The 12378-nt window shown below is 56.3% G+C and overlaps 1 protein-coding gene across 1 annotated transcript in view; it reads left to right on the top strand.

Moving 5' to 3' along the window:
• CFAP92 (cilia and flagella associated protein 92 (putative)) overlaps positions 1-12378 on the top strand; it is a 34142-nt gene that overhangs the window by 16608 nt on the left and 5156 nt on the right. The window contains exons 5-7 of the mRNA XM_056129294.1: positions 1415-1564; positions 4504-4688; positions 8737-9620. Of these exons, the coding sequence (XP_055985269.1) occupies positions 1415-1564; positions 4504-4688; positions 8737-9620 (1219 nt within the window). The remainder of the gene's footprint in view (positions 1-1414; positions 1565-4503; positions 4689-8736; positions 9621-12378) is intronic.

Raw genomic sequence — 12378 nt, 5'->3', positions numbered from 1 at the left:
GCGTGTATGCATGTATAAATGAGCGCCCGTGTGTGTGTGCACATGTGTGTGTGTGTGCATGTGTGTGTGAGTCCATATTTGTGTGTGAGTGAGCGCCCGTGTGTGTGTGAGCACCCATGTGTGTGTGTGTGTGTGTGTGTGTGTGTGAGTGAGAGCCCATGTGTATGTGTGAGTGCCTGTGTAAAGGTAAAGGTAAAGGCCCTCCCGTTCGTTGATCGTCGATTTGCTCGAGCGGGCCCAGTAACGTCTCCAGTGGAGACTTTGTTGTTACTGTGTCTGGCATATCGAATACTCTCGGTAGCTTGCCGGGCTCTCCGAGAGGGGCGGAGGAATCGAACTCGGGTCGGCCATGTTGGCCGCTTGTAAGGTGAACGCCCTACCGCTGTGCTATCGCTCCAGCCCACAGTGCCTGTGTGTGTGAGTGAATGCCTGCGTGTGTGCATGTGTGTGAGTGAGCGCACATGTGTGTGTCTATGAGAGTGAACATCCATGTTTGTGTTTGTGTGTATGTGTGTGCATGTGTGTGTGAATGAGTGCCTGTGTGTGTGCGTGTGTGAGTGAGCACACATGTATTTGTGTGTGTGTGGATGTATCTATGTGAGCGAGCACCCATGTTTGTGTTTGTGTGTATGTGCGTGTGTATATGTGAGTGAGCGCCCATGTTTGTCTGTGTAGGTCTGTGTGTGTGCATTTGTGTGTGAGTGAGAACCCTTGTGTGTGTATGTGTGTATGTGTGAGTGAATGCCCATATGTGTGTGTGTTATGAGTGAGCACCCATGTGTGAGTATGTGTGTGCGCATGTGTGTGTATATGTGTGTGCATGTGAGTGAGCGTCTCTGTGTGTGTGTGCATTCGTGCATGTGCGTGTGTGTCAGCGCCTGGGCTTTCTCATCTGTTTCGATCACAGAAGCCGCAGTTCCTGGCTCTCGTCGTTGGCCCTGACCTCCCATGCTCTTCAGAGAGCTCACTGTGGAGCTGGCGGGCACAGCTGTTGCTCCCTTTCTCTCGCCTGGGCTGTTGGAGGCAGGTGCTGTGTGCCTGATGGGGGCGGGCTGCGGCTCCGTGTGGCTGAGGTGCTCCCACATCCGTGACGCAGTTCCGAAGCTCAGCCTCGGCCCTCCACGGCATCCAGAGCTGTCATGCTGTCCTATCTGCATCCGTATTCCTTCAGTCCCAGTTCTGAGGGAGCCCCAGGTGGGGAGCTGAAGGACCCCTACTTTCTTCCTACATTGATGTATCCACATGGAGACCCCTCTGACAAATGCTGGGAAAGGAACAGAGCACAGAGAACAACCCCAGAAACTTCCAGAACCTTCCAGAACCTTCCGGAATCTCCACGGCATGCCTACCTGTCCACAAGGTGGTGCAGAGGTGGGCTCCTTGCAGTGCTCATGGCCTTCCTTTGGTTTCACAGTCAAACAAGGAGATTCCGTGACAAAACGGAAACTGTCGAAGAGAGTGAAGAAAATGTCCAAGGACAACGAGAGCGAGATCAGGCTGATGATGGCCTCATTTACTCCGGACGTCTTCTCCATCCAGCTGTCGCTCACGCCGCTGCTCGCAGGTATGGCCTCTACCCCTGTGTGGCTGAGCATCCTTAAGTGACCGCCACAGACCGCCTCTTTCTGCTGTCCTGGCTTGGGGAGGGATATGTAAGGTGTCAGAGGGAATCAGGCCAAGCATGTGTGTGTGCCCTCTGTGGGCAGGGCTCTACTTCCGAAGGGTACGAAGGTTGCCTTTGTGTTTGTCTGTTTGGGACCACACCAAATGGTGCTCGGGCTTACTCCTGGTTCTGCACTCAGGAATCACTCCTGCTGGTGCTCAGGGGACCATATGGGAAGCTGGGAATCGAACCCGGGTCGGCTGCGTGCAAGGCAAGCGCCCTCCCCACTGTGCTATTCCTCCAGCCCCTGTCGTGTCCTTTTTGTGATACACTCCAGACCTCCTCATAAACTGGCGCGGGTTTTAGGGCTGGTAAGTGATGTCACTATTTTGTTTTCCATGGAGGAGCCAAAATTCAGAGAAGTCAAGTAACTTACTTGGGGTCACACGATCAGCGACAGAGGTGTGATTATTTTCTTTGTAAAACCCACCTTTTTTTTCTTTTTTTTTTTGAGCAATAGCACAGCGGGTAGGGAGTTTGTCTTGCATGCGGCCAACCTGGACGACCCGAGTTCAAGTCCTCCGCCCCTCTCGGAGAGCCCGGCAAGCTACCGAGAGTATCTCGCCCGCACGGCAGAGCCTGGCAAGCTATCCTGTGATGAATTCAATATGCCAAACACAGTAACAACTAAGTCTCACAATGGAAGCGTTACTGGACCCGCTCGAGCAAATCGATGCACAACAGGAGGACAGTGCTACAATGCTTTATAAATATATAAACTTGTGTTTCTAGAGTTCGATCAGAAGTAAATGTTTATTATGTCCATGTATTTGGAAATAGAGACCTCAGAACATGTTTTTGCAAAAACAAACAAACAAACAAACATGTGTATTAGTTTTAAGAAGGGTAATATGGAGGGAAAGGCTCTTTTTATTCAGAGAAAATAACTTCTAACTTTTCCTGAATTTTGGATGGCGGGGGAGGCATTAGCCTGAATGCACGCCCTCTAGTGGTGATCGTGCAGACCCGCAGGCTTACATTGGGAGTAGAAATAGACGTCAGGGGCGGCAGGGATTTGGGGGGCAGTCACTGTTGAATTCTGCAGATGCCGGAAGAATCACGGACTCGGCCAGCTCTTGGTTGCTGTTGGTCCATTGTCAGGAAATGCTGTTCACTCTTTGGTTTGCACTTGTAAGTGCTTTTTGAGAATCAGCTTCCCTTCAAGTGGGTCCTTCTGTGGTCCTGTGAGTTTTTCCGCTGTGCCAGGGCCTCTGTCTCCGCAAAGTGCTACCGTGGCCTGGAGCCCCATGGGAGCCAGGGCCCCTCTGTGTCAGCGTCCCGTCAGCCGCCTCACTTGGGGCTAGAGGTGGTTTTGCACCTTCGTCTCGCCATGAGGGGAGAAGCCCCAAGCCTGGTTCTGCCTGGCATGACTGATTCCTGTGGAGTGAAGCCAGGAGGGTGGGCAACCCTGTCTGAGCTGTCCTTGGAGACCTGCCCAGTCCCGTGCCAGCTGTGGACTGCAGGCTGAATCCAGTCCAAGGGGGGAGGCCGTCCCCAGTCAGAGGGCAGGGCTGGCACCCACTTGGGCTACTGTGGAACCTTGTACACGGTGGGCCCCCCAAGGCAGCTGAGTGCAGGGATAACTGCATCTTCCACAGCATGTGCAAGGCCTGGTAGGTGACCACAGGACTCCAGCAGGGAGTGGCAGTAAATCTCGTCCCTTAGACCAATGCCACGGTTCACAGTGACCAGCCGAGCGTGGCCTGGACTCGAGGCAGCTGTGGGTCTGTCTTTGCTATAGGGCAGTAACTGAGGAAGATTATTCTGGGGCCAGGGAGGCTCAGTGCATTGCAGTGCATGGTTTGCAGGCAGGTGACCTGGGTTAAATCTCACAGAACCTCCCAGAACTCCCTCTTGCCCCCCCCTCCAAAAATAAAAAAGAAGAAAGAGAGAGAAAAAGATGATGACCAGAGAGAGAGTACAGGGGTTAGGGTGCCTGCCTTGCACAGGCCAAGCCCTGCTCAATCTCCAGCACCTCATACCTGAGTCTCTGCCTGAGCACAGAGCCAGGAACCAGCCCTGAGCACCACTGGGTGAGGCCCAGTGTACCACCCCAACAATAAAAACAACAGAAGAGATGAAGATGCCCCCAAGCCAGACCAACGGCTTTGATCTTCATCTTCAATTTCAAACTGGACCACAGACTTGGTTTACCTTGGCGGGGAGCCCTGGTTGGCCAGTAACCCAGTAAGATTCTAGGAAGTTCCTGGGTTCAGCACATCCCTCTACCTCCAAAGCATCGCCTGGAGGCGGGGACAGGTCTGGGGTGTTGGTCCCACCTGAGGTGACCGCTGCCTTCGCTGCACCCCGCATTCCCCATCACTGGGGCAGCCACGCAGGGTCATCCTGAGAAGTCCTCAGGACTAGGGAGCATGAGGACTGCCCTGGAGAGGCCCCAGTTCACACCCTGCCCCCTGCCCTGTCCCCGGCGACCTCTCTCCGAGGGCAAGTGACAGGGCTTAGAGGTGCCTGAGAAATGCACCTGGATCTCTCGGCTCACACCAACGCTAGAGGTTGCAAAGCGATAGTCCAGCAGAGAGGGCATTTACTGTGCACATGGCCAACCTGGGTACGATCCCCGACATCCCATATGGTCCCCTGAGCACCACCAGGAGTAATTCCTGAGTGCATGAGCCAGGAGTAACCCCTGAGCATCGCCGGGTGTGACCAGAAAAGGCAAACAACCAAAAAAAGAAGCGGACAGTCATGGGACCTTTGCTGGCGAAAGGGACGGGGTGATGCGTAGCTGTGCTCCCCGTTAGTCGAGGTGGGCCCGGCCCCTCTCAATCTCCGCCTGTCTTGGTGCTGAGGCAGTGCCCGCGTCCTCTGTCCTCCCCCAGGATGGAAGATGGTACTGAGTCGGGGACACGGGCGGTCCCCCAACATCATAGACTGCTTTCTGACTTTGAAAACCGACGAGCCCATCATGAACGAACAGCAGCGGCAGGAGCTGAACCCGATGACCATCAAGATCGACCGCGTGAGCTGCCTGCCTTCATCGCCGGTGCCGCTCTGGAAGCTGGAGGTGTGCCCACTGCCCCCCGGGTCCTGCCTGTCACAGCCAGGGGCTGGTCATGCTCCAACTTCTCCCACCAGGGGAGTGGGTCCACACCAGGGTCTAGCCCTGCCAGCAAGGGGAGCTGAGGTTTCCGGGTTCAGGACCCCCAGGGTCTCTCCAGGGCAGAGGGTGGCGAGTCTCCCTTCCCATGGAGCCCAAGGAATTCCTCGTTACAGCTGTAGCGCCCCCACCCTCCTAAATGCCCCTTCTTTGTGAACCCCCAGGCTGAGCACTGATTTTCAGCCTAGGGAGTTGTTGCCTCAACACCCACGACCCCATCCCGGGGGCTCAGGTCCCTGTCTCCCTCTGCTGAGTCTTCCCAGCATGAAAGGTTGGCTCCACTTACACATGGTTGACCCCACTTTGATTTCCTGTGTCTCATATAAGCTCCTCCAAGCCCTGTCAGAAGTGAGCCCTGAGCACAAAGCCGGGAGTGAGCCCTGAGCACAGAGCCAAGAGTCAGCCCTGAACACAGAGCCGGGAGTGAGCCCTGGGCACAGAAGCAGGAGTGATCCCTGAGCACAGAGCCAGGAGTGAGCCCTGAGCACAGACCCTGGAGTGAGCACAGAGCCAGGAGAGAGCCCTGAGCACAGAGCCAGGAGTGAGTCCTGAGCACAGAGCTGGGAGTGATTCCTGAGCACAGAACCAGGAGTGAGCCCTGAGCACAGAGCCAGGAGTGAGCACAGAAGCAGGAGTGATCCCTGAGCACAGACCCTGGAGTGAGCACAGAGCCAGGAGTGAGTCCTGAGCACAGAGCTGGGAGTGATTCCTGAGCACAGAACCAGGAGTGAGCCCTGAGCACAGAGCCAGGAATGAGCACAGAAGCAGGAGTGAGCCCTGAGCACAGATCCTGGAGTGAGCACAGAGCCAGGAGTGAGCCCTGAGCACAGAACCGGGAGTGAGCACAGAGGCAGGAGTGAGTCCTGAGCACAGAACCCGGAGTGATCCCTGAGCACAGAGCCAGGAGTGAGCACAGAAGCAGGAGTGAGCCCTGAGCACAGATCCTGGAGTGAGCACAGAGCCAGGAGTGAGCCCTGAGCACAGAGCCGGGAGTGAGCACAGAGGCAGGAGTGAGTCCTGATCACAGAACCCGGAGTGATCCCTGAGCACAGAACCAGGAGTGAGCCCTGAGCACAGAACTAAGAGTGAGTTCTGAGCACAGAGCCAGGAGTGAACCCTGAGCACAGAGCCGGGAGTCAGCCCTGAGCATGGGGGATGTGGTCCATAAATTCTCTCCTTCCGACCCCCCAAAATGAAGAACACCCGGTCAAGGACTTGCTAGTCGTCTTCTCTGGTACAGGAAAGGTCACAGTGGGCTTGGCTGAGAGCCCAGCGCATGCCCTGCGTTCCCGGGGCTGGGGACACACCCGCTCCAGCCGGACACACTGCAGCCACCACAGGGACGCAAAGCTCCTCCTTTGCAGACCGCTTCCTTCCACGCCGCCGGCTTGTTTGTTCTCCAGCCCCGGCAGACGGAGACTTGGTTTCCCGACAGTCCGGGAGGATGAGCTGGCGCATGCTCTAGGAAAGGAAGCTGGCCCCTGGGGGAGCAGGGCGCGGGAGGGTCTGCGTGGAGACCCCACAGCCCGTCAGCTCGCACAGGTCGATGCCGACTGCCCTCCGCCGCTTGCTCGGTGCCACCAAACCCTGCCCGAGTCGGCTCGCCTGCCCCGGACCCGGGGATGCCAGCCCCGCCCTGTGCAGCCCCGGGTCTGCCCCCGCACGCTGGTCTCGTGATCACAGCTCCAGCACCGTGACATGCTGCTGTTTTTTTCATTCTCCCCCCAGACCTTGCTTCCCGGGAAAAGGTCCTTCCAGAACCGAAAGAGTGGCCCCAGCTGTGTCCATGATGGGTTTCAATTGCTGGCAGTTGGCCAGCCCTGGAGGTGGTCTTTATCTCTCCTGCTCTGGACAGACTGAAGATTCCTTCCTTCCTTCCTTCCTTCCTTCCTTCCTTCCTTCCTTCCTTCCTTCCTCTCTCCCTACTTGCTTCCTTCCTTTTTTCCTTCCTCCCTCCCTCCCTCCTTCCCTCCTTTCTCCTTCCCTCTCTCCCTCCATCCTTCCCTCCTTCCTTCTCTCCCTTCCTCCCTGCCCTTCCTTCCTTCCTTTCTTCCTTCCTTCCTTCCTTCCTCCCTCCCTCCCTCCTTCCTTCCCTCCCTCCATCCTTCCCTCCTTCCTTCTCTCCCTCCTACCCTCCCTCCCTCCCTTCCTTCCCTCCCTCCCTCCTTCCCTCCCTCCCTCCCTTCCTTCCCTCCCTCCCTTCCTCTCTTCTTTCTTTCTTTCTTTCTTTCTTCCTTCCTTCCTTCCTTCCTTCCTTTCCTTTCCTTTCCTTTCCTTTTCTTTTCTTTCATTTTCTTGGCCACACCCAGCAATGCTCAGGGCTTCCTCCTGGCTCTGCACTCAGGAATCACTCCTGGTGCTGCGTGGGGGACAATACAGGGATGCCGAGGATTGAACCCGGATTGGCCACATGCAAGGCAAGTGCTCTACCCACTGTCCTGGCTCTCCAGCCCTCCAAAGTTCTTTTTCTTCAGTCTTGTTAGTGATCATTCCTGCTTCATCAGACTCTTCATTCCTTTCTAATTGTTCTTTGGAACGTCAAGCCCATGTCAGGAGCCCTTTTTGGCCAGAGAGTTAAGGTGCTTGCCTTGCATCCATAGCTGACCCCAGTACGGTCCCTGGCACCCCATATGGTCCTGCAACCCTGCCAAGAGCAATCCCTGAGTGCAGAACCAGGAGTCAGCCCTGAGCGTGGCCGGATGTGCTCCCCACCCTCAAAAAACCTCCTGGGCCGTCAGTCGTGTGGAATTTGGGTGTGCGGCCCCTCGGTCTGGAAACCCCAGGATCTGTAGAGCTGATACGGGAGCAGGCGTGGGGTGTAGATCTGGCTTTCGTGCCTCCCCCCGCCCCTCCTCCGAGGGACCCCAAAGTTCTCAGTCTGAAGCCTGTGCCCTGGGTCTTGGCGGTTTGCATGTCTGCAGCTGAAAGTGTGGAGCTGGGCTGTTGGTGCTGTGTCCACTGTGGGGTGTGGGTGCAGCTGCTGGGGGTCTGGCAGGGCAGGGACTCACCCCCCACACTCCCAAGGGCGCCCCAAGTTCTCAACCAGGAGACCCATGTGCCCGTGAATTTTAGCAGCCTGGTTTGCATCTCCTGGGAGCTTTAGAGTCTGCAGAGCGGGGTGGGTGGGTGAGCTGACATAGTGGCAGTTATGGGATTTTGCGGGGTTATTTTTTTCCTCGGGTAGGGTATTTGCCTTGCATGTGACCAACCCAGGTTCGATTCCTCCGCCCATCTTGGAGAGCCCGGCAAGCTACCGAGAGTATCCCGCCCGCATGGCAGAGCATGGCAAGCTCCCTGTGGTGTATTCGATTTGCCAAAAACAGTAACAAGTCTTACAATGGAGACGTTACTGGCGCCAGCTCGAGCAAATCAATGAGCAATGGGAGGACAGTGCTAAAGTGCTACATTGTTATTTTTTCTGTCTCCCGAACAGTGCTCAGGTTCCTGCTGGTGGGCCAGCAGGGAGGGTGGTTCCAAGGCTAGAGGAGGCTGCTGGGGCCTGCAGTGTCCAGAGCTGTACCAGGAGATTCTCAGTGGACAATGTGGTGCCCAGGGACAGAACTTGGGTGGGCATCAAGCAAGGCCAACACCTTCATCTGTTCCCATCCCTCCGGCCCCTTCACCAGCAAATGGTCCAATTTCGGTCACTGTGGTTTCCGTTTCCCAAATTTCCACGTGGTGTTTTATTCCCCATCGCCTTGGCTCGGACTTCCAGTTGTTTGGGCATCTGGGCTCTTCCTTCCGGGGTGTGTATGGGTCAGCTCGAAACCAGACCAGCAGGTGTGGGGGGGGCACTGGGCCCGTGTCCAGGTCACGCCCCCTTGCAGGGAGGACCTGGGGGCAGTCACAGAGCCCCTGGTGCTCCCAGGGGTGTTCCGGGGGCAGCGGTCGGGCCACAGGGCCCATGGGGGGCTGCGTGTCAGTGGCCATGACTGGCCTCCTCATTCTCTCCTAGAGTCAGTGCGCGCCCGTCTACTGCAAATACCAGTTTCCCGGCATGCCAGCGCACGTGACCGAGGGGTACCCTCACAGCACCCGCATCTACTTCCAGGACGTCAACGTCATCTTCCTGGGGGACATGCACCCCGGGGACCTGCGGGGGCTCCTGGACGGTCCCCCCTTGGTGATAGAAGTGCACGACCGGGACCTCAGGACCGAGAACACTAGCCAGAGGCCCGCTCTGTTCGGCGAGGAGCCCCTGGACACCTTCCCAAACCTCCACGCCTTCGTCTCTCCCCGAGACCCCGAGTTTAACCCCTTCGAGTCACAGAGCAAGACGTGGAACCCTTACGGGGTGGCCCGGGTCAGCTTCGCCGACCTGCTCCTGGGCCGCAAGTACCTGAACCTGTCCGTCCCCATCCTCCGCTGCGAGCCGCCGCCCACCAACCCCGGCCTGCACAGGAGGCGGCCGCAGGCCCTGGACAGCTTCCAGCCCCTGCCCGCCGGCAACTACCTGGAGGCCCACTCCCAGCTCAAGCTGCGGGTGGACATCGAGGTCCCCCTGCCGTGGACCGGGCCCGAGACCCCCGAGCCGGACCCCACGGGACCCCCGTTTGGCCGCATCATCTTCGTGTTCGGGTCCAAGCAGCATCTGCTTCTGCGGCCGCTGCTGCACGACATCACGGTCATCAACGCCAGGGCCCTCCACGTGGACACCTACCCGCTGTGCAACATCTCGCAGATCCTGCCGGCCATCAAGGTGCGCACGAACATCAAGGACCGGCAGGACCTGGACGTGATCACCGGCTTCCACCTGCTGGACGGGCAGTGCCACCTGCTCATCCTGGAGGGCCTGTCCTGCCAGGGTTTGAAGCGCCTGTGGGAGAACTACCAGAGCCGGTAGGGCCGCGTGGCTCCCCGGGCAGGGGAGGCCTGGGGCGGGGCGAGCCCAGACCCCGGGGAGCGGTGTCCAGGCCCAGAGGCCCTCCGGAGGAAGCTGCTTCCTGCCCCAACTGTCCCGGCCCGGACCCGCTCCACACCCCAGGCCTGACTCGCCCCCGCCTCTGTCCCTGTCCCGGAGCGTGGTGGGTCCCGGGAGTCACTCCAGTGCAGCGACTTGGGGTCTGGGGTGTCAGGAACTCTGGGGGCTGTCGCGGCATGGCGACCTTGGAGATAAAGAAAGATAAAGATCAGTAAAATGCTGATCCGCCAGTAGGAATAATGCAAGACCACTGGCCTCCTCTCCGCAGTCTAGTTAAAATGAAGGAATACTGTAAAAAGCCATGAGTCTAATGGAATTTAGGGAGAATTTTGAGGGGGTGGTTTGGACCATACCTGATGGTTATCAGGGCCTTTGCTCCTGGCTCTGTGTTCACTTCCGGCTCTGTCCTCAGGGCTGACTCCTGGCTCTGTGCTCAGGGCTCACTCCTGACAGGCCTCAGGGTGTCAGGAATTATGCCCAGCTTGGGGGTCAGCTGCGGTTGAGGCAAGCTCCTTGCCAACTCTACTGTCTCTCTGGCTCCTAGAAATTAATTTGGAACAGAACAATAATGACAGAACAATCAATAACAGTAATAGAATAGCTTAATTTGTGGGGTAAAGTTAGAGCATGATTTCGAGGAAATAGCTTTAGAGAGATTGCAACAAGTGTTAGGTCATGTCAGTAATTAAGCAATTTGTAAGCTAGTAAGATCATTTATTTTATTTTATTTTTGCTTTTTGGGTCACACCCGGCGATGCTCAGGGGTTACTCCTGGCTCATGCACTCAGGAATTACCCCTGGTGGTGCTCGGGGGACCATATGGGATGCTGGGAATCGAACCTGTGTCGGCCATGTTGGCTGCGTGCAAGGCAAACGCCCTACCCGCTGTGCTATCGCTCCAGCCCCAGCTAGTAAGATCATTTAAAACTATATTTTAATTTCGGGCTGGGAATGTGCAAAGTGATAAGCACGTGTCTGGCATGCCTGGCTTTTATTCCTGGCACTGGGGGGAGGGGGAAGGTTGTTTAATGAAGCTTTTTCACACAAAAGCTGATGCAAATATCAGTTGAACTTCTGCATACCACGTACATACTATATATATGTACATGTATGTACATATGTTGTGCTAGCCGTTCCTCTGAGGGCTCAAGGATGGGGTGCCATTCAGCTGAGCACTGCACAAGTCCTGAGCACTGTGCAAGTACTGAGCTCTGTGGAAGTATTGAGTACTGCACAACTACTGAGTGCAGTGCAAGTACTGAATGCTCTGGAAGTACTGAACACTGTGTACTTAGTGCTGTGTAAGGACTGAGCTCTGTGCAAGTACTGAGCACTGTGCAACTACTGAGCGCAGTGCAACTACTGAATTCTGTGTAAGTACTGAGCGCTGTGCAAGTACTGAATGCTATGCAGTACTGAGCGCTGTGAAAGTACTGGGCACTGTGCAACTACTGAGCGCAGTACAAGTACTGAATGCTGTGCAGTGCTGAATGCTATGCAGTACTGAGCTCTGCACAAGTACTGAGCACTGTGCAAGTACTGAGCTCTGTGTACTGAACATTGTGTAAGTACTTAGTGCTGTGTAAGGACTGAGCTCTGTGCAAGTACTGAACGCTGTGTAGTACTGTGCTGTGCCACTGCCCACTGATCTAGCTGTGAGTGGCCCAGTCGTAACTAAGGGTGCCGTATGACTTGCATATCAGAGACTCAGCCGGCTCCAGCACCCTTCTCCCGCCAACCATGGCCGAGTTTAGCTCTGAGCCAGGACACGTGGGTGGGGCTCTAGGGTGTGTGTGTGTGCTGTATTGTTGCAGGGTAAGTGCAGCCAGATACATACCCTCCCAGCCCCATGATGAAAATGAGCCCATCTCGGGCTGGAGCGGTAGCACAGTAGGGAGGGCACCTGCCCTGCATACGGCAGACCTGGGTTCAGTCCCCAGCACACCATGTGGTCCCCCAGTCCAGTAGGAGTAAGCTCTCTCGACCCAGTGCAGAGCCCTGAGCACCACCAGGTATAGCACCAAAACCACCGTAGCACTGTCCTCCCATTGTTCATTGATTTACTCGAGTGGGCCCAGTAACGTCTCCATTGTGAGACTTGTTGTTACTGAGTTTGGCATATTGAATATGTCATGGGGAGCTTGCCAGGCTTTGCCGTGCGGGCGAGATACTCTCGGTAGCTTGCGGGCTCTCCAAGAGGGACAGAGGAATCGAACCCGGCTCGTCCAGGCCTCCTGTGCGCAAGGCAAACGCCCTACTGCTGTGCTATCACTCCAGCCCAAAGCCAAAAAGAGAAAAAAGAAATCTGTCTGCACTCCTACCCTCATTAAATCACCCCAGGGTGGTTGGAGTGATAGCACAGCGGGGAGGGCGTTTGCCTTGCACGCGGCCAACCCGGGTTTGATTCCCAGCATCCCATATGGTCCCCTGAGCACTGCCAGGAGTAATTCCTGAGTGCACAAGCCAGGAGTAACCCCTGTGCATCGCCAGGTGTGACCCAAAAAGCAAAGAAAAAAGAAAAAAAAATTCACCCCAGGCCTCCCAGCTGCCACTAACCGGGTTTCCAGTTCCGCAGTTTTGTTACCCAGAGGCTGTTGTTGAACGGGATTTGAGGGTCTGTGTCTCTGGAGGCTTTTTACACGCCGCAGAGGGCCCCGTCCAGGCAGGGTGTGAGGC

Source organism: Sorex fumeus, unplaced genomic scaffold (genome assembly GCF_029834395.1).
Source record: "Sorex fumeus unplaced genomic scaffold, SorFum_2.1 ptg000072l, whole genome shotgun sequence".
NCBI classification, from domain to species: domain Eukaryota; kingdom Metazoa; phylum Chordata; class Mammalia; order Eulipotyphla; family Soricidae; genus Sorex; species Sorex fumeus.
Note: the sequence above shows the minus strand (reverse complement) of the source record. Positions and strands in the feature narration are given on the sequence as shown.